Source organism: Rhipicephalus microplus, chromosome 1 (genome assembly GCF_043290135.1).
Source record: "Rhipicephalus microplus isolate Deutch F79 chromosome 1, USDA_Rmic, whole genome shotgun sequence".
In the NCBI taxonomy this organism is placed as follows: domain Eukaryota; kingdom Metazoa; phylum Arthropoda; class Arachnida; order Ixodida; family Ixodidae; genus Rhipicephalus; species Rhipicephalus microplus.
The window spans coordinates 44,142,453-44,164,990 of record NC_134700.1 but is presented as its reverse complement, the minus strand read 5'-3'; the positions used below and the strand labels follow the sequence as shown (position 1 = coordinate 44,164,990).

General features: G+C 45.3%; 1 protein-coding gene across 5 annotated transcripts in view; it reads left to right on the top strand.

Annotated features, from left to right (window-relative positions):
- lt (vacuolar protein sorting-associated protein light) overlaps positions 1-22,538 on the top strand; it is a 635,043-nt gene that overhangs the window by 403,092 nt on the left and 209,413 nt on the right. For all 5 annotated transcript variants that reach the window (XM_075896022.1, XM_075896056.1, XM_075895809.1 and 2 more), the window contains 2 exons: positions 3,257-3,432; positions 3,765-3,957. In XM_075896022.1, the coding sequence (XP_075752137.1) occupies positions 3,257-3,432; positions 3,765-3,957 (369 nt within the window). The remainder of the gene's footprint in view (positions 1-3,256; positions 3,433-3,764; positions 3,958-22,538) is intronic.

The window sequence follows — 22,538 nt, the reverse complement described above, 5'->3', positions numbered from 1 at the left end:
TATTATCAATGTCCTAGTGGGAACCATGCAAGTGTGTTTGCAGTGTTTACCCAATGAGTGTTTTGAAAAGGCTCTGAAAGGCCGCTCTTTTAGCTTTTGCTGTGACTGTGCTGCACCTACCGCGCAGGCCTGGCATTTTTGGCATTATGCTCAGCTTGTGGAGCAGACATCTTGGCAACCACTTCACAGATTTTTATTCCGTTTGTTGTGTAACGCTCCTTGAACTGTGCTTCAGGGGCTGCAATATTAGTTTTTCATTTTACTCTTAAAGAATTTTTCGTAGGGCTTCTTGTTTGTAGTGCAAGTGTGCTCATTGCAGTGTCGCAGGAGAAAACGTTAACTACAAGTTTTAGCAAAAAATGTTTTTTAAAACGCAGCCCCCTTAGGCATACATTTGGCGGGGTGTACAGTGGCATACATTTGGCGGGATGTACAATAATTACCAACTATTTTTATCATTTTATAAATCCTCCAGCCCCTCTGCGAGGTTCAATGAAGAAATAATGTGTCTCTCATTAAGTTTTTGTGGTATCGCCTCAAAGTTTTTATGGAAGTACTGTGAGGCCATTGTTAGTGTCGGTGCCAATTTTCATCAATATCCAACTATACACAAGAAAGTTTTTTTGAAAAGTACGTCCCCCTAAAATGAGGTCCCATTGATCAGGCCCAGCTCATCGTTAAAGGGACGCTAAAGGCACATATTAAGTCTGCGTTCATTGTTGAAAGAGCAGTGCAGAAACCTTGTAAGGCGACTGTTGTGCCGAGGAAGTGCTTGTTTTGAAATAAAATCACGTACTTGTGATCCGCATTGCAATAGTGCACTTCAAATAACGCACCAGAAAGCAGTCTGTCTGGTGTCACTGTTGCCGTGACCAACATCGCCCACCTTTTCTGTGTGGCCGCGGACACTAGTAGAAGCAGAGGTAAAGTAGTGGGAGCCACGGCAGCAACACCAGCGAATGAACAATTTTCTGCTCGCGTGGTTCAACCAGGCCGTGCCAGATGGTGCCACCTTTCCAGCCTTAGCAGGCAAAAATGGAACTTTTGAACCGCTCGTGCCATTCCCTAATTTCGCCAGATGGTTCTTGATTTTTATATAAATCAAACAGAAACAGACAAGCAGCATTTTATTACATCTTTTGATGCTCAGAAGCTTTTTATTTTCATCGCAGCCAGTTTGATTTCTAGTAATTAAATGTACTAGTGGGAGGCTCTCGTGTCATTGGGATCATTTCCAAAATGTCCCGTTCGTGATGCACACTTCGTGATACTTAGCTTAATTTCTCGTTATGTAGGACACTATTGTTGATAATTTTGCTGTTTTAGATGTGGTCATATATTGAGTTTTCAGTCTGACATAAATTGTTATTCGCCGTTAGTGTCTCTAACCAGGTCTTATCTAAACCAGGTCTTAACCACACGGTCAAATAGAAGGTGATTTTGCCAAAGTTGTTCTAGTGGCAAAGTGTACTGAGCCAGTCTTCAGCGTCATCTCCATAAAGACCAGCCAGCTCCAGAGGCATCTTTCTCAGGCATGGCTACCAAGCAGAAAAGAGTTCCCATCTGGGCAAGTGTGATGAATGCTCCAGCATTGGAGCGCTCTTCTTTCCACATTGCTAAAGTCTGTTGGTGCAAACGGTGACCTGAACAGAGCTCCAAGAATGTATTGCAGTGGAAGTTGTAGAAGCACCGGTAGAGCCAGAGGACTAAGGGACCAGACAGCATAATCTACCAATTGTTAAACAACATTTAGGCAGCAAGACTCTGTCTTTTATTGACCCTCGTGCATGAGTCGCACTGTTTAAACGTAAGCGGGGTTGAATATTTACAAGATGCAAAGATCAAGTGTAGGAGTAATGCCCACAATACCTACACTGAAAAAACGGTATGAAAACAAAAAAACAAAAAATGGCGACGTATTCACAAGGTGAATGATAAAGAGGGGGGGAAAGCATCGGTACGCCCATGCGTTTGTCTGTGTGATCGTCCGTGCGTCCATCTGCCCGTCTGTGTGTGCACTTGTTCGTGCGTCTGCACGTCCATCCGTGCGTCTGTCCCTGCCTTCGTCCATGCATCCGCCCCTGCGTTCGTCCATCCGTCCATGCATCTGTCTGTGTGTGCGTTTGTCCATCTAGTCAACACTCCAAGTACCACCATCTCGTATCTTTTCATCATATATTCCGCATATAGAAGCACCGTCATCCAACGGACATCCCAAGAACTAAACGAGACATGCCACACGCACTTTTTCTTACAGCTTGTGCTTCGTGTCTATTTCCCACCTTTAACCACCACGAGTTCATGGTATGTACTAGTTCACTGTATTAATGGCACTGTGGCTCAACACTCGCTAAACGTTTCTAAAACCAAGGAGGTTACGCCCAGCGAGTACAATTTAGCAACTTTTTCTTGTCAGATAGTGCTCAATGTACATGCCAATGGCTGCTAATGGGGAATGAGAGACAGAAGAATGCGGCTTTTAGTCAACGCGCACGCTGTGAATTTTTTATTGTTCAACAACGCACAAAAGAAATCTCCCTCCGGCACCACCTTGCAGGTCAAAGCGTAAGACATATTACGCACTACTACGAGGGACAAACGGGTGCCACTTTAACTTTGCCCCTAAAAAACTTGGAAGACTGCTCAAAAGGAGGGTTTCTATAAACAGGATGCCCACTGTGTGTTTATTGTGCCCACTACAGGCAAAGGAAACACTTGTGAATCGTATTTTCTCTTAAAGAATATAATAAATGCCACTTTTTCACCACAGTGACGTTCACAGTTAAAGGAGCAATTACAAATATTTTTAATCTTATGGAATGTATGGGGTATGCATCTCACCCATAAAAATATCACAGTTATTATGTTTGATTAGGGAAATTTTTTATCATGACACTCAAGTTGTTCTTAAAAGCTGCAATCATCTTCATAAGCATGACACATCAAAGTTTTGACACTGGATCAGTAGCACAAGACACATTGACCAGGATTTTAAATAAAAAAGGGCAGCTGACTGCAACCATGTCTAGCTGTCACTCGGACACCAGGAACAGAATGAGTTATGATACCTTATGACAGCACAAAATATCGAACTGCTCGAACATACAGGTGGTGTCTCAATAAACCTGGTAGAAGAAAGCACGTCTCTGGTGTGTTGTGTGCCCTTTGTTAGATGGCTTGCAGTCTTGTATATTGCAAAGGAGTAACGTGTCAAATTTCAGTGCTGACACAAAATGAATGTGCTCTTTCTTTACAGGGCTTTCTCCAGCTCATCACTGTGTGGGACCCAGCACTATACAGCGTGCCAACTGTTGTGAATGCTGTGAGAGACCGGCTCAGCTATGAGCCGTCCAGCGTGCCGCTGCTCAAAGGCCTGGCCCACCTTTACTCTGTTGAGGGCAAGTTTGACCTTGCCATTGCCATCTACCTCGAGTGAGTGATGCTCGGAATCTGAAGGCTTTGTTTGTTGTTCTGTCAAATCCCGTTATCCCTGGCATAAAAGAATGCCTGGCATTTACCAGCAGCACTTGTACTTCATGTACATTTGTACATTAACGCATAGACCTGATGGCTAACCCATTGGCAGTTCAAGAATGCAAACATATATTATGATCGGGGTTTGAGGAATCGTTTTATCTTGATAAAGGTGAGCTTTCGAGCAGCCATTGCCAGGGGAATTATTTCTGGGGAGCAACAGTGCACCGATGGCAAGCACAGGAGAATGACGAGACACACTGACCGAGTGTTGCGTGTCTTTGGTGCAGGATCGGTGCAGCGGATGCAGTTTTCTCGTTGGTCCAGAAGCATGGCCTGTATGGTGTGGTTCAAGAGAAGCTGGCACTCCTCATTCGACTGGACGAGGAGAAGGCCAACGAGCTGCTGGTGAAATCCACTGACCAGCTGCCACCAGACACCGTAGCTGAGCGTTTGAGGCAGCAGCCACAAGCTTTATTTCGTGTGAGCAAGGGGGGCTATTCTGGCTTCATAACTAGCATGACAAAGAAAGTGGTATTTGTCAAAAGAATGTTTCGCCGCTACAAGTGACTGCCTACTGACTTCTCGATACAAATAGTATTCAAACAATGCTGGTAACAAGCCAAGCTGGAAACTCTGCTTGTGAGCCCCACATTTTTAACATTTATCACCAGAGGCGGTGGCTTTGCTTCGTCAACACAAACAAACTGTTTTTGCCACTTTTCTAACTGACAGGGCAACTGTTCAACTTGTTTTATATACCGTATTTACTCGCATAATTTTCACACTTTTTTTGGCGTAAAACCGATGCAGAGTTGGGGGGTGCAAGAATTACGCGGGAAAAACTTTTTGCGAAAAAGAAAACAAATTGGCGGCAAATAGGGATTCTCACACCAGCAACTACTAGCAAGCTTTGAGAAGTACCAATTATAACTTACTTCAACAATGAAAGCACAGGTTCAACACAAGGCAAGATTTATTTGAGACACCAAAAGTGCAAGCAAATAGTCGAGATTTAGAATACCATACGCAAAGGTTGTGGGCGTTACGGCGTAGCGGTAGCGTTTGTCGCTCAACAGCAGCCCTCAAATGGTAAGCGTAGGCGGCTATGGGACCTCTACGTCTAACGTTGGAATAACGTCGGTATTGGGCATATGGCTATTTAACAGAATCGTCGGCAGTTTTTTTCTGAAGAAATAAAGTTTACCATCAATCCCAGTCTTAGGCACACGGCAGGACCAACGCGTCTTGGTGGCTTTCAGCCGCCGTCACCAGTAGCGAACATAAAACTCGTCGAGTCTGAAGGGCCTACCGGCGGCCCTGTTGCCATTGTTTAGTGCATGATCAATCACTTTCAACTTGAAAGCAGCCGTGTAGTTTCAGTATCGTCCCATAACGTGACAAGATTACCAACCCAACATACAAAACACGCCGTAACGCGCACTTGCCACTTTGGCTTGGCTTGAATTGGATTCAATGTCCATGAAATAATAGTACGCTTGATGCTTAAGAGATGGCGCCAGATGTGCGGGCTATCGTCATCAATGGCTGCAATGAGCAGATGACATTAATGGGGCAATTTCGGGGGGTGCAATAATTACTCGGGGAAAAAAGAAATCGTATTTTTGTTGGGCGATGTGGGAAGTGCGAGAATTAGGCGAGTGCGAGGATTACGCGAGTAATTACGGTTCTAGTCAACTGGCATATCATGGAAGAGCTCGATCTTTGTACATTTAAAATATGTCTATGAAACCATGTCCACCGTTATTATTTGGGGGTGGACAGGCAAAAACGAGCACTAGTTAAGCCGTTAGGGCTGACTGTGCCTCAGCTGTAACCATTTTCTGAAAAATATGCAAAATTGATTCATTGATTGACATATGGGTTTTAACGTTACAAAACCACTATATGATTATGAGAGACGCTGTAGTGGAGGACTCCAGAAATTTCTACTACCTAAGGTTCTTTAACGTGCACCCAAATCTGAGCACACGGGCCTACAACATAAAAATATGCAAAATAAAATGTTCAACACTCAAGGGGTGGTTTGGGGTTGTCACTGTTTTCGACATTGCGTATGCACCTTGAAAATCAAATGTGTGCTAAATTCAAATTGCCATTTGACATATGCAAAGCATGCATAAATGAGGAGGTTCGAGAAGTTAATTTGCAACTTTTCGATGCAGCATACACCCCCCACCCACTCATTGCTCGCATTCGTTATATTGCCATCGCAGATATAAATGGATGCAAACTTGCGCACCAATTGCATGCTGTGATTGTCGGAATGATGGGGTTGCCTCTTGGTCATGTTTTGCTCTTAAGGGTGTTCTAAAAAAATTTTGTTTATTATCGTATTCAAATGAAATTTTCAGGCAACGTATCTTTTAACCTGCTGTGAAGATATATGCAATCCGTTTTCTTTTATCTCAAGTAGTTTTAGAGATATTGAATAAATAATGAATAGTTGGATTGCCCAATTCTGCAATTTAATCATTAAATATCCTTGAGCACTTTATATGGACATAGTCTAGAATAATCAAGGATCACAACTATACTATCACTGTAATTTTAGCTCTATTTTTATAAAAGTTATTGCCATATGTAATATAATGGTTGGGAACATGGGAATTTTCATGAGATTTATCAGCGCATAAAAATTTTTCTCTTGACTAAATATAAATTTTAGTAGTCTTATTGTGTATAGGAACTCGTAAGCTGTCAATTGCAACAAGAATCGTTGAAATCTGATCACTAGATCAAAAGATACTGTGGGCAACAGTATAGCACATAGGCAAAAAACTGATTTTGAGAAAACACAAAAAGAAGTTTGAAGACTATATATAGGTTTAATTCTTGTCAAAAAAGCAACAGATGGGAGCCCTTTTTGCTCTAGAAGCCACCAGGCTCATAATCACCATCACTCTCTTTCACACGCCTCTTCTTCATGGCATTCTTGAAGTCTTCTGCTCTGGTATGCTTTTTGTCACATGCCACTAGCCGCTGCTGGTCCTTTTCCAGACATCTTTCAACATCTGTGTTGCCTTGGTTCAAATGCAGCTCCTTCAAAATGGCCTCAGAAGCACGTTTCTTTCCAGCATTGAACCGAGCAACCGCTTCCGCAACAGCAGTTTCGACTGTGAAGAGCGAGGCGTGCTTGGTTTTCGGTACAAGCGACCAGATCACTGAATGGAGGCTCTCATTTGAGTTTTGAGTTTTGCCTCTTTGGCAGCGCTCCAACAGCTTTCGATCTGAGAGGCGAGTGTACACTGGAAGGAGCGCTTCTGCAACATATTCCGGGAGGTTGTACCGATGCTTAGGAGGAGCCTGCTGCCTTGCCACTGCCTTGTTGTGGGCACACCATGAGTCTTCTCCCTTTGGGCACCGTGAATGTTGTGGCTTTGCATCAGTAGAAGTCACATGATAGTAAGTGGCAAGGACAGCATTCTCCATCTCATCGATGTTTCCCTGGTGTGCCTTGAGTGCCCAACCATAATAATTTGTAAGCTTCGTTACAAGCTCAGCAGTGAGCTTTCCTTTGCCACTTAGGCTTGGCCGACCTTCCCCCTTGCTCTTCTGCAGGAGGTGTCTCAGTGCAGCACCCATCCTTTTATGTATATGATTTACGCAATCCTCCTTTTCGATAGCCACTAAGCCATAAACTTGCTCCTCCTGAAGGCTGTTGAAAGCGCGGCTATCGCCATCGCACAACATCGTTGTGTAGCGGAATCCATGCTTTTCGAGGGACCGGCGAAACAGAATTTTGGCAGCCTCCACCTCCATCTGGCCAGGCTTGCTCGAAGAGTTTTTTTGGCACTTGTGCCGAGCTCGCCACTCACTGCATCGAGGGTCGTCGTCCTTGGGGCCAATCTCGCAACCCAAACAGAAGTTCGAGAGAACTTTAAAGTCCAACACATAGCCCGAAAACAGTTCTATTACAGTTCTTTAAAGTCCAACACATAGCCCGAAAACAGTTCTATTACAGTTCCCACACAAATGTGTGACAAGTGGCCACGAGTGAGCCAAGTCCCGTCATAGGAAACTGCGATATTGCCGGGGTTCCCGAAATTCAGTTCAGAATAGATGGCCTTCACAGCTGTTGCGCACTCGCTCATAATAACCGCGGATGCGTTCATCGCGGCAGGGTTCATCTTGGTTTTGACGTAGTCTTGGTACGTTTTGTTGTGCATTCCACGACGAGACAAGTTCAGGGCCGAAAAAATGTCGTTTAGCACGGTCTGCCCATTGCCCGTGCTCATAACTGCACGAGCCGCAAGCACATTCACTTCGAAAGGGTTGCAGGTCGCATTCCCCCCTGCTCTCGGCGAGCTCCATCCGGCGCTGACATCTCCGCAGACGGCACAGTTCACCACTATTCTAACTGCCAATCCGTACTCACGGTCGCCCCGTGAAACGTTCAATGGGCCAGAGCAGAATTCGCACTTCGCGCACCGAAGCAGTTGGTTCAGAAGCGGTAGGCTTAGCAGCGTAAACTCGGTGCCGGACCCCCCCGCTTCCGGGGAATCTCCGATAAGCGACCGCTTTCGGCGGGTAGCTGATAACGAAGACAGCTTCTGTCGTTGCTCTTCCGCGCGATGCTCAATTGCCACTTTTTCCGCTTCTGTCACAAAATGCGTATCGACACGCGTTGTCCTCGTGTCGTCGGCCACAGGCATCGCTTGCGCGGCTGCAGCTTCGGTAGATATCGTACACTCGCTGGCGCATGTCGCGGAGCTCGTCGCCGTCGATTCACCCGACGCTGCTTCAGGTATCCGAGACCGACGCTTGCGTTTTTTGCCGTAGGCATGAGCTGTCGCGAATTTGCGTCGCCCGCCAGCCATCGTCGCGTCCGAACAATTTGTGACAAGGAGTCGCGCATTGTTGCACACAGTCGGGCAGACAAAATTTTCGGTCGTCCAATCGTAGAGCAGGATTTGCCCCACGTGGTATAAACGCGCCAATGCCGTGCGAGTATTCCCTCCTTTTCGGTGGCGTGTAGCTCCATAGTCGCCAGACTTAAAGTTGTTTTCTCGCTAAAACCGGATTGCTGAAGAATTTAGCTTTCAAATGATTCCAAAATGGCCGTGCTGCGGCTAACGGTTTTCGCAGACGACGGCATTGAAATTGCCCGTTTTGGGGGCGCGTTTTCGAGCGAGAGTGATCATGAAAGTCTCCTTAGAACGCAATTACAAAATAAATACTAATCGGAACGCGTTAATATTCCGGCAATAGATTCTTTTGGACGTCGAGATTTCAAAAAAAAAATATTTTGAAAAATTGATTTTTTGGTAATTTTTTGCTCTAAAAGACCCGTGTCTCCCCTTAATCAGGCTTTAAAAAGTATTGTTTTGGTTTATAGTACAGATATTCAGTACTCCGAAGAATTATGTTACAAGCAGTCTATGCTGTACCTGTTTCTTGACTTGCGCTGCTGTAGTTGTCATTCGTGTGCGAAAAATTCGACATAACTGGAAAAGGCCGACAAACTTAGAAGGGAATTCACTTGCTGAGATAGAGACAATTTTATTCTCAGGAAACAGTTTAGTTGCAGTGCTGTTATTTAGGTATTCTTGTGCAACAATACAAGGTTGAACTCTCTAAATGCAAGTAAGCCTCTTCTAAAATTTGTGCCTAATGATGTGGTTCTATACAGTAGGTGAAGTTTTGTATGGTTGAGACTGTGTTGATGCTTTGAATTTGCCCAATACAGTGACGAAAAAGCGTCTCGCGCGGCCTTGGTTGTGGGCATTCACACTGGTTTAGCCAGGGGAGTAGAGAGGTCTAAACCCCCTTCCCCTCTTGAAAATTTTCAAACTTGCGTAGAGGTGTTCAAATATTCAGTATTTTAAATATTTTCAAAATGCTGGTCGCATCCAACTTTCACTAGAGTTTTACTATCCAAACTTCCAAAAGACAAATACAGTGAAACTTCGATTATACGTCCCCTGGTTTCGCGACAACGCGCATTTTACTATGAATCGGTTTGGTTCCAGCAAAGTTCCCTTAGAAACAATGTATTAAAGACCTTGGTTATACGACGCAGTTTTACACTGACCCCGCATCTTACGACAACTTTCAGATTCCGTCGGAAAAAAAAAAACACCTTTACTCGAATCACATGTCGACCAAATATTCACGAGTGCCAAATTTGAGCTTGCATACCCCAAGGAGGACTACAGAAAAAGTAGAGTCATCTTCATCGAATGAAAAATTTATTCTCGCAGAAGTTCATTCACTTCTACATATGCCTCATTCAAATGCATACGTATCCGGGGTCGTTAGCTGTATAGCCAAGCTCCATCCTCATAGAGTAGGTTTAGCTGACTAAGAAGCTGATATATTCACATTTTTGGTCCGTGGAAACATTTCCTGGTCGACATGTGGCTGATCTCACGTCTCTGTTACACTTGCAATCACTGGTTTAAATTGTGTGCTTTAAAATATTTATCTGTACGTGATCGGTGCCACCTGCAGTCTTACTGTGTGCTGTTTTTTTTTTAAAGTTCGCTGGTTTTTATTTTGTTTTTATCACCGTGCATTTTTTGTGTGTGTGTGTGTGTGTGTGTGTGTGCATGTTTATGCTGTCTACTTCGTGCGCGCACGCGTGACCTCTGCACGAGTGACGCCGTTGATGGTTTTCCCTCTGTCTCCTGCCCCCAACTACCGCAGCAAAGAGCGAGAAGTATGAAACAAAGGATTTGGCTGCGAAGGTGAAAATATTGAAGGCGTTGCAAGTGGGAGCATCTCGAAACAAAGTGATAGAAAAGTTCAATGCGAAGAAAAGCACACTGAGCACTTACATGTAGAACGAAGAGCAGATTATGCAAGCGTATGAAGGGGACATGTTTGGCGACCACAGGAAGAGGCTTTGAACGGCAGCACATTCCAAGCTAGAAGAAGCGCTGTTGCACTGCATTGCCGTTTCACGCGATGCACGTTTGCCCTTGAGCGGCCCCCTTCTCTGAGTACAAGCAGAGAAGTTTGCGGTGACCATGAACATTTCCATGTTCATGGTCACCGCGAACTAACCTCTCGGTGCTCCTGGCTCGGCAGATTTGTGTTGTGCGCACCATCGTCCAACTGAGACATCGGAGGACTCAGCTTCTGATCACGAATTTCGGTGGCCAGTACCAACACTTGGCAAAGCGAACAGCGATCGCAAACTTTGAAGCCATTGATTACGAAGAATGTTCCACTATCGCTCCGATTGCCACTGCTGCCGAAGGCGACACTGCATTAGCCAGTACAGTTGACGTGAATTGCCAGCTATTCTCTGCGCTGCAGCAGCAGATATGTATGATTCATATGACTATATTCATATACGTGACTACATATGTAGATATGTAGTCACGTATAGTGACTGTTTTGCGTCCACCTCCAAAATCAAGCAGACCCCAACCGTGAAGCACCGCATTATTACGCACCCTACCGAACGGCCTATACAACAGCACGCCTACCACGTGTCGCAAAAAGAACAAGAGGCAATATGTTTTCAAGCAGATGCTCGACGACGACGTCATCCAACCCTCGAACAGTCCATGGGCGTCACCCGTCGTACTTGTTAAAAGAAAGACGGCACTCTTCGATTTTGCGTCGATTACCGGAAGCTCAACAAAGTGATGAAGAGAGACGTCTACCCTCTCCCACTCATAGATGATTCTCTGGATCGACTTCGACATGCCCGATATTTTTCATCAATGGATTTATGCAGCGGCTACTGGCAGATCGAGGTCGATGAACGTGACAGGGAAAAAACAACAATCACAACTCCTGATGGCTTTTACGAATTCAAAGTGTTATCATTTGGATTGTGCTCTGCACCGGCAACGTTCCACAGGATTATGGACACCGTCCTGTGCGGTCTGAAGTGGGAATGCTGCCTCGTGTATGTAGATGACGTCGTTGTTTTTTCCAAAACATTTGAGCAACATTTACAACGACTTCAGTCCATCTTCATCGCTATTCGATCCGCAGGCCTATCGCTAAAACCGGAGAAGTGTCATTTCGGCTACGAAGAACTAAAGTTCCTCAGCCACCTTGTCAATCACGATGGCATTCGACCAGACCCAGAAACGACCATGGCCGTGGCTGCATTTGCTCCACCTTCGAACAAACGGGATTTGCGCCGGTTTTTGGGTCTATGCACCAACTACAGCCGCTTTGTCCAGAGTTTTGCCAACACCGCTGAACCCCTTACCTGCTTAACGAAGGAGGATACACCTTTTGTGTGGGGTCCAGAGCAGAGAGCCGCTTTTTCCAAGCTTCAACCATGCCTTCAGAGTGAACCCTTACTTGGGCACTTTGATGAAGAAGCCGCCACCGAAATTCACACTGACGCAAGCAACATCGGTCTTGGTGCTGTGCTCGTCCAGTGGCAAGACGGCGATGAACGTCCCATCGCTTATGCTAGTCGCATTCTGTCATCTGCGGAAACTAACTATTCGACCATGGAGAAGGAATGCCTTGCTGTTATTTGGGCTATAACGAAGTTCCGACTGTATCTGTATGGCCGTCCATTCAGAGTAGTTATGGACCATCATGCCCTCTGTTGGCTGGCCAATCTCAAGGACCCTTCAAGGCGCCTCGGGAGGTGGAGCTTGTGCCTTCAAGAATTTGATGTTACAGTCGTCTACAAGTCGGGCCGCAGGCACACTGATGCTGATTGCCTTTCGCGCGCTCCCCTCGCGACGACATCGCGTGACGATGATACCGATGGCCATTTTCTTTGTGCGGTCAGTGAATCTGACTTGGCCCAACAACAGTGGAATGATTCAGAGATCCAACAACTTATCAAACACCTTCAAGGTCGCAGCTCGAGTCCACCATCGGCATTCGCACGTTCAGGGTCATTTTGTCTCCGCAACGACATCGTCTACAAAAAGAACTTCGAACCTTATGCGACTGAATACCTCCTCGTCGTTCCACCAGGGCTACGTGCTGGCATTTTATCTGCCTGTCACGACGAGCCTTCCTCCGGCCACCTAGGGTTCGCACGTACCCTTGCCCGGATTCGGACTCGCTACTATTGGCCAAAGCTCACCCAGGATGTCAAGCATTACTTTAAAACGTGCAATCATTGCCAGTGCCGTAAAGCCCCACCTGTGCGCCCTGCTGGTTTATTGCAGCCTGTTGCACCCCCGTCACAGCCGTTTGAACGAATCGGCATGGACTTGCTTGGGCCCTTCCCGAAGTCACATGATGGCAACCGCTGGATCGTAGTCGCTACTGACTATTTAACGAGGTACTGCGAAAGGAAAGCCCTGCAACGAGGCACCGCCAACGAGATTGCATATTTTTTCATCAACAACATCGTCCTCCGCCATGGAGCGCCAACAGTTCTTATCACTGACCATGGAACAGCCTTTACAGCCCAATTGATGCAAGACTTAGTGGAGCAGCTCACCGCAAAACGACCGCATACCATCCACAAACCAATGGTCTGACGGAGAGATTAAACAAGATGCTCGCTGACATGCTATCTATGTACGTCATCCGCGATCACAAAAACTGGGATGAAATTTTGCAATGCGTAACGTTCGTTTACAACACTGCGGTTCAAGAGACTAGGAGTTTCACTCCCTTCCAGTTGCTTCACGGCTGAGAAGCAATTCGATGCTGGATGCCATGCTCTTGCCTGTCATGACCGATATTCCTTCTGATGCGAACGACTTTATCCGGCTTGCCAACGCGGCCCGCCAGCTTGCACTTGAGCGGATCTGAAAACAACAACAAATCGACTCGCAGAGGTACAATTCCCGTCATTGCCATGTTATTTACCAACTCGGTGATCTGGTCTGGCTGTGGATCCCCATTCGCCAAAGGGGCCGCTCGGAAAAGTTACTTCACCGCTACTTCGGTCCTTATAGAGTACTACGGTGCCTCACAGATGTCAACCACGAAATTCTGCTTGAAGACACAGCTCGGCGTCCTCGATGTTCCCTGCAGGCCGACATTGTTCATGTGTCACGGATGAAGCCACACTACCCCTGAGTCACCTGACACTGCTTCGTCATGCTTGTTTGTGCGTGTACGCATTCATTTCAACTTTTAATCGGCATTGATCATTAGGGTGGTACTTTTTTTTTGGAAGGGGGGTAATGCCACAGGCATGAAACGAGGTTTAGCCATGCCGATACGAGTATGTGCCATGGTGTGAAAATAGAAGAGGACTGTTGGTGTGCTCGTGCTCTAACGTTCGGTTCGGCTCGATCGCCCCGCCGCGGTGGTCTAGTGGCTAAGGTACTCGGCTGCTGACCCGCAGGTCGCGGGTTCAAATCCCGGCTGCGGCGGCTGCATTTCCGATGGAGGCGGAAATGTCGTAGGCCCGTGTGCTCAGATTTGGGTGCACGTTAAAGAACCCCAGGTGGTCAAAATTTCCGTAGTCCTCCACTACGGCGTCTCTCATAATCATATGGTGGTTTTGGGACGTTAAAACCCACAAATCAATCGGTTCGGCTCGATGTCCAGTGCTGCTCCTGTGAACAGATGTTGTGGTCGTTCTGTAGTCACGTGACAATATCGTGTCCAAAAAGTACAATTTGTTAGTTTCACCTAACTCTTTCGTTACCACGCCTATTCAAATCTATCACCGGTGACCGACGCTTTTGGATCGTCGATTTCGGCTTGTTAAATTTGTTTCTCGTGCACCCAGCACTTTCTAGTAGTCAATTCAGGCACTCAACTTTTAGAAACAATTTGAATTTGCCTGTTTCAGCAACATAGTGGTTTTTGACAGACCTTTGCACGAATGAATGTGCGTCTATTGTTTGAAAACTGCACTACACTTGCGAGCGTGACAAAAGTGTGTGCTTCTCGTGATTATGGTACAGTAACATTGACATTCTCAATTGAAAAGAAGTTAGCTTGTGTGAATATTCGAATGCTTTGAATATTCAAACTAATAGTTGTGTATTCGAATTCACTTTGATTCGAATTTAAATTATAGAATATTTTTGAAGTATTCGCAATGAACGAATAAATTTATATTAAGCCGCAGGTTACTGCTTGTAAAGGTGGTTTCACTGCAATGTAGGAGTGCTAAACAGTAAAAACACTCCGACAAATCAGAATGAGCTTAGAGATTAATGCTCGAACCCGTCCGTACAAAGGATAAGGAGCGGGAGAAATGAAGCTTTGTCATTATTCCCCATATTCACGGCATCACCCACAACCTCAAAAAAGTGGCCAGCAGGTGCGACGTACACCTGGTTTTTTCTGCCCCAGAAAAGCTGGCTAGGTTGTGCAAGGCTGTGAATCCTGGTTCCAGGGAAGAGCAAGGCTGCAAAATCAAGCATCGCAAGAAGTACGTTCCATGCATCGAAGGGGTGGTGTACTCTCTACCCCTGTCCTGCGACAAGTGGTACATCGGCCAAACAGGCAGGTGCTTAAATGAGCGGCTGAAAGAGCACGCTTACAACGTCTCTTCTACAGTATTGGGCCACCTCAGCATTCATTGCCGAGACTGCAGTTGTGTCCCCGACTTTCAGCATTGTACTGTCATTAGGCGTCATCGGGACCAGTTGATACGTGAAATTTATGAGGCTGCAGAAATAGAAAGGCTAGGCAGTGCGTGTGTCAGCAGGCCTTCGATTGCTCTATCACAAAAAGAATTAATTTTCTTCAGAACGTTGGCACACATTTTGTTCATGGGGCGTTATCACGATGATTACTCGGGTGTTAGGTGAATGCTGTTTTCTTTGATTTGTATTTTCCCTTTTTTGTCGGATACTGGTCAAGTGTATATTGTGCGGTTTCAGCAAATAAATCTTGTTGTAAGTCAGTGCTGCTGTCTGTCTCCTTCTTTTCTTGTCCCTCGTAATTGGTGGTGTTTTTTATGTGAATCATGTCGTAGCAACTCGTTCAAGCAAGCACGTTAGCTTACTTAAAGAAAATTTGCTTTGCCGTGAAGCCCCCCTTCAAATTTAAAGGGGCCCTGCAACACTAATTGAACATTGTCAGAAAACGCTGCCGATTGGTAGTCGAGGCTACCGAAAACACACGAGGCAAATACTCTAGCGCAGCACATGGCCTGTAGTTCACAATAAAATTTCAAAACTGCTTTCTTTCCTCAGCAAATAACACTACGAGCTCAAAAATCACTTGTCACAGCCAAGAAGAAATATACGGCTCTGGTCACAGGCATTGGCTGATTTGAGCGTGATGCGCTCCTCGTTACTAAGGCCGCCGGTTGTCCACGAATACATTTGCAATTGTACTGAAAAGCCGCATATTCGAAGAAAAAAAAAGGTGCTCAAGGTCGTAAGGTGCGTGTGGAGTATTTTCTTTCGCTGTGCCATTCCTCCCTACATAGCTTCCAGCTATTTTATTAAGACAAGACAAGAAAATGCAATTGCAGCGTGCGACAAATTTTTGGAACTCTGCTCGTACTGAACTGATTCTAGAAACTTTGTGGCAGTAAATTTGTGAGGTAACAAGCATGTTTACTGGCTCCATGGCTACTTGAAAAAGTGTAGCAGGGCCCCTTTAAAGGAATATGTTACCCTCAAATCAATTTTTCATTTTATGAAGCTTATTATGATGGCTTATATGATCTAAGTATAATAAATTTTAAAACATATAGTGTCTTGCAGGCTATCACTCGCATCCTACTACTACTACTCAATATTGTTTTGACTTTTTTCGAATGAAAAAATAAATGGCATTTGCATAGAACCCCTATTTCAATTCAAAAGAAATGTTGTGCAGGTTAGTTGGGTCATGATAAATGTTCTTTTTTTTAATATGTCATACCTACCATTCGAATTTGATGCGAAATTATTCAACCAAAATCACTATTCGCTTCAAACCAAAAATTCACTATTCGAACAAGCTTAAAAAGAACCTTTGCAAGCCGAATATCAAATTAAAGTGTCAGCTTCGCAATTTGACAATGTTAAACAGTAATAATTGCCATACTAATATGCCAGATATTCAATAGAGAGCTGTTCCTAAGATTCAGGAAAAATTTGTTTTACAAAAAATATTTGCAAAAGTCTGCCACGTGTTTAAAGTGTCGAAGTGGCCCTCTATGACACTTTTCAGTAACTTTAATTTTGCTTGCATTGTTATATCGGACACAGGGTTGCATCTAGGGTCACTAGTCACTCCTATGTCGTCACGCGCACATGGGTACGCACCAGCGCTGCAAAACTCATGCGCTCGTCAAACCTCTCTTGTTACCCCACCTGAATTGAGTGAGGATGAGCTTGGAGTTTGAAGATGACAGCACCTCAGCTTCAAGTTTTATGGCGATGGTGTTTTGGGTCAGCCTTAGACATCCGCAGCCGTTCATGGGTTTTTTTGTATACATCCTCAAGTTGTCTTCTCTGTCACAAGAACGTAGCTGTCGGTCTTTATGCACAATCTTAATGCTGCTTTGGTTACGTGCATGGTCCACTTTCGCTGGAGTGGAGTGTGCTGGCGCTGGCTACAGGGCTTCTCCTAACTACAAGAAGGCTCCCGGAGCACATCTTGTCCACTTACACGCCTTAAAGACGACGGCAACGGCTGCGTCTCCGCTGCTACCCTCAGTACCGAGAAAGGAGTTTACGTAAAAATCTAGAAAAATTCTTAGTATTTTTTGGGTATTTTGAAGAAGAACAGTTATCCACAACAGTTAAATTTTTTCCTCTCTCTCTCCGCGCACGGCCTTGGAAGGAGAAGGGTCTTTACGTGCAAAGGCGGAAAAGGGCGAAGCGTGGCACAAGCCTGTTGCAGACCGGCATTTGAGAGAGAGCAAACAATCCACCAAAGTCTTCTTTCCTTTTCTTCTTTTCCTTCTTCACGCGCACTGTTGAGGGGTGGCGCCGCGGGATTGGGCACGGTGCTGAGAGCATTTTGGGAGCGCCGTATGTTCGAATTAACTGTCACAAGTGCTTGCGTGTTAAAATTACAGGGCGTTTTTGCCCATTGGAATACACATAGCTTTGATGGGACCTCAGCATGAGTTCGAATTAACTGGAATTTCTTACTAAGCGTGTTCGCAATAATGAGATTCGACTGTGTTCATTTTTCATCACACGCATGGTCACATAGCGGTACATCGGGCTGTCAGGCGGTTTCATTTCATTTCATTTCATTTCATTTATTTTACCCTCAATCGCACATAGCTTTACAGAGGGGAGTGGGGTACAGAAAAAAAAACTATAACCAAGAGCAAACATAGTAACATCAAAATTATAAAAATTACAAAACATGAAAATTCGATGTTAGGCAGTACAATGAATGTACGTGTAAGTATAATCAGAATGGGGCAAACAGAGTACAAAAATATATATGTACAATATACACTTCACGTGTCATCACGTAAGTAATTCTGTACTGTAGATGAGAACAAGTCGTGACTCTAAATGGAAACCATGTCTGAGGGAAGGTGGTTCCAGTCGTTGGATGTGCGTGGGACGAAGGAATGATGAAAAGTGTTAGTGCGGCAGCTAATGACGTGTACCTTATGTTGATGATCTAAACGAGCTGAGCAATAGGCAGGAGTGGTAATGAACTGAGCTTTCAAAAGTGGATGATTGATTATCTTGTGAAAAAGTATGAGACGAGATGCTTTGCGACGTGATTCAAGTGACTGTAGTGAAAGGCTCTGTTTCATTGACGTAATACTGCTAGTGCGATGGTAGTTAGATAGAATGAAGCGTGCTGCGTTATTCTGTACCATTTCAAGCGAGTGAGTCAAGTTCAGTTGAAAAGGATCCCAAATGGAGCATGCATATTCAAGTTTTGGACGAACTAGTGTTTTATACATGGTTAGTTTCACGGCTTGAGGGGCACGGCTAAAGTTGCGTCGTAGGTACCCTAGCATACGGTTGCTATTGTTAATAACATAGGTAATATGATGTTTCCAGTTCAAGTCAGATGTTATATGAATCCCCAAGTATTTATACGAAGTTACAGACTCTAGATCAACGTCATTTAAGATGTAGTTAACAGGGGGTCCGGTAGTTCGTGAGATACGTAAAACTTTACATTTGTTAGTGTTGAGGTCCATGTGCCAAGTTCTACACCAGGTGGCAATATTATTAATGTCACTTTGCAAAGAACTAGCGTCAGAGTTAGATGAGATTTCTCGGTAAACAACGCAGTCATCGGCGAAAAGGTGAATCGAAGAAGTTACAACATCGGGTAAATCGTTAATATAAATAAGGAATAGTAAAGGGCCCAACACAGAACCCTGGGGCACACCAGAAGTAACGGGAGAAGAGGGTGAGCTGTAGTTGTTAGCAACAACGAATTGTGAGCGATTAATTAAGAAAAACTCGATCCAAGCAAGAATGCCGCCATCAATATTAAGGGTCCTAAGCTTATATAGTAGTAGGTGATGATTAATCTTGTCAAAAGCCTTCGAAAAGTCTAAAAAGATGCAGTCGACCAGTGAACTCCGATCTAGAATGATATGTAACGAATGGGTAAAACAAAGCAACTGTGTTTCACATGAGAATGACTTCCTAAATCCATGCTGTGACGTGCTAAAGAACGATTTTGATTCTAGAAAGTTGACCAAGTAAGAGAAAATTATGTGCTCCAAAAGTTTGCATGGTATAGAAGTAAGTGAAATAGGTGGGTAATTAGTAACAGAATGCTTGTTTCCTGATTTGTGTAGCGGAACCACCTTTGCCTCTTTCCAAACGCGTGGCACCACACCTTCATTCAAAGACTGTTGGAATATTTTACACAGGAACATAGATGAGGCATGCTTAGTTTCTTTAAGGATTCTTGCGTTTATGTTGTCAACACCACAAGCAGAGGATATTCTGAGCGATTCAATTAGTTTTACAATTCCATGGGCCTCAGTCACTATAACGGACGTTGATGGATAGTTGCGCGCTGGTAAAGAGACGGTAGCAGAAGTAGACGACCCTGAAAAGTTCCGGACAAAATTTTCGTTCAGGCGTGCTGCACACATCTCGGAAAATACGGGAAGGCCGTCCGAGTCAACAAGTACGATTTCACTGTCGTTGGTATTTGTAATAGTTTTCCAAAACTTTCTAGGGTTGCTTACAAGCATTGATGGCAGAGTGTTAGATAGAAAGTTAGCCTTAGCATCCGAAACTGCTGACGAGTAAACTCGCGCAGCACTCTCGTAGGAGCGCCAGCGTTTCTCCGTACTCTGGAGTTTCGCAGCACGAAACAAGCGTTTCTTTTTGTTAGAAAGTCGCTTTAGGTATGTATTGTACCAGGGTGAGCAAGAGCTCACAGGTATAGACTTTAAGGGAACAAAGGTACGAGTAAGTTCGTAGATTTTGTTAACAAACAGATCCCAGTTTTCCTGCACGGTTCTATTATCAAAGTCATGTAAATAAGTGTCGTAAAATAGAGAGAGTTCGTTGTTGATTGCCTCAAAGTTTGCAGCATTGTAGTTATAGATAACCTTGCGTTTCTTAGTAGCAGTTGGCATGCTGTTGCGTATGTAAAAATGTAGCAGACAGTGATCGCTGAGACCAGGAAGTGAGTTTAGTGCATGAATGTTGTCGGGCATTGTTGTAAGAATCAAGTCAAGAATGTGCGATGAAGAATTGGTGACGCGAGTTGGGTTATTCACCATCTGCGTAAAATTAAACAGGTTGCAAGTATCGAGAAAACATTGGCCATTTGAAGAAAATGGTACGACTTCTGGTAACGATGAGGCCCACATTATGGTAGGATAGTTGAAGTCACCGAGAATAGTTATCGAAGAAGATGGGTACCGCATTGTAATTTCATTAATGTTATCGTGAAACTCCTGAACAAAGCTGATGTCTGTATCTGGAGGGCGGTAACAGACGCCAAGAACAAGCGTTTTATTATTCACAACCAACCCGCACCATATCACTTCCAATGTAGACGTCACGTTTATAAGAAAGGACTTGAAACGCTTCGAAATGGCAAGCAAAGTGCCACCACCTTGTCTTCCATCTCTATCACGGCGGTAAATGTTCCACGATTTGGAAGTAGTAAAAATTTCGTTATCGCAAACATGAGCATTCAACCAAGTCTCGGTCACGGCAATCACGTCGGCTTCACAAGAATCGATAAAAGCGTCAAAAGCGTCCCGCTTTCCCATTATACTACGGATGTTCGTGTAGAGCACCGAAATAGGACGTGATACGATACTGCCACTTCCCCTTGCTGATTGTTATGAGGAGGCATTAGATGTCCGCGCACGGGACAAAAGTGCGGCATCAGGCAATAAACGTGCGTGAAGGTCATGGCTGTGATCAGAAGTTGAGTGCGCCCCATTTTCGATGCGGGATTCGCTGCCATTACTGCGAGAATGCGCAGTAGTCTCGCGAACAATGCCCGCGGAAGCATCATAACAATAGTTTCTGTGGTTAACAACGAGCTTGTCGTAACGAAGCTGAAAAGCGGGTCAGCCAGGCAATGATTTTGCATAATTGTGCAGCATCTTGCGCGCTGTTCTTGTAGCCTGACAGTAGTCCTCCGATACAGAGACTTTATGACTTCTCAGCTTCGATCGACGTGCCAGCACAAGTTCTTTTGCTTTAAGGCTTGCAAATTTTACTATCACTGGTCGAGTTTTCTCGCGTATATATGGACCACCTAAACGATGGGCCTTTTCTACTGCATTCGGGTCGAACTCGGCGCCTAGGCTACTAGAGAGCAAGTTCGTAAGTGCCTCTTCAGTAGCTTGCCAGGTCTCATTTTTATCGGAATAGTGATAAAAAGGATGAGGATTCCTTCTTTGCATGCTTATAGGTGTGCGCCCATCTGAGCATACATTGCCACAAACTGTTATAATCATTATAACGAAATAATGGATATAACAAAGTAATTGTGGCTCCACTTCAACTTTGTTATAACAAGGCTCGAGTGTACTTGCATTAGTCCTCAGCACTTGCTGAGGGGGGGGGGGGGGGGATAAACAACAAGAGGGAAGGCAGGGAGGTTAACCAGGCACATGCCCGGTTTGCTACCCTACGCTGGGGTAATGGGAAGGGGGCATAAAGATGAGAGAGAGAGGAAAGAGAAGAGAAAGAGAGAGAAAAAACAAAAAAGGAGGATTGTCAGTCAATCGGCTGGCGCGTATGCAGCGGCGGCACTACACTAAAGTTAAAGGTGGTCACGTAGGCCTGTCGTCCTCAAAAAGCACAAGACAGCTTTGACTGCTTTTTGAGCCTTCGAAAGGCGATGACGGTGTTCCAGTAGCATCTGCACAGAGAGTGGCCGATCGTCCAATTGTCGCAATGCGTCCAAAAGCTTCTGTCTTTCAGAGTTGAGGGCAGTGGCATATCAGATGGTCGATGTCTTCTTTGGTGCAGCAGATGTCGCATTCCGCATTGTCGGTCAATCCGATGAGGATTCTACAGTCAAACCTGAATATATTGAACACGGATATATCGAATTATTGCCTATATCGAACGGTTCCTATATCACGCGGGAAATCGCATGCATTATTGATTTTTTATTTCGAACAAAGTTTGACATATAATGGATATATCGAACTCAGCCACCCCAAACCGCCCGCGCTCCATTGACAGGCGGCGAGCTTTTCCGCAACTCTCAAAAGTAGCGGTAGAGCGGCGGGCGTTTACGAATGCTGCACACATCGACGGCGCCGAGAGCGCCACTTTAACGCAGCGGCGTACGCGCGCTGCAGCCTTGCGGTAGAGGTTCTTGAATGAGGAAAGTGAAGAGAAAAGCGCGGAGCTGTTATTTTCTTTCAATACGAAGGCACCGGCACGGCTTCACGCGGCGGAAGCGGGAGTGAGAGGTAAAGATTGAGGAGGAAAGTATAGGAGGGCAAGGACGCAGACGACTGTCTCGGACGCGGCCCGCGCTGCCGCCGGGAAAGGGAAAGCAGTCAGGCAAGCCGGCATGGGCGCCCCATATGCGCACTTTACACCCGGACTCACGCCGCAGCTTGCAGTCGTTGCAGTCTCTATGGTGTCATTGGCACAGTGCGCACTTGTTGCAAGCTCCTCCCCCGTAGCATCGACAGGCATCGGTCGTTGTGGTCGCAGTGTTCGTGCGTTCGGAGTTAGGCCTGTCGTGCACTGTTCGGAGTTGGACCTGTGGTGAGCGACAGGCCTAACTCCGAACGGCGGAGCTCACGGCGGAGC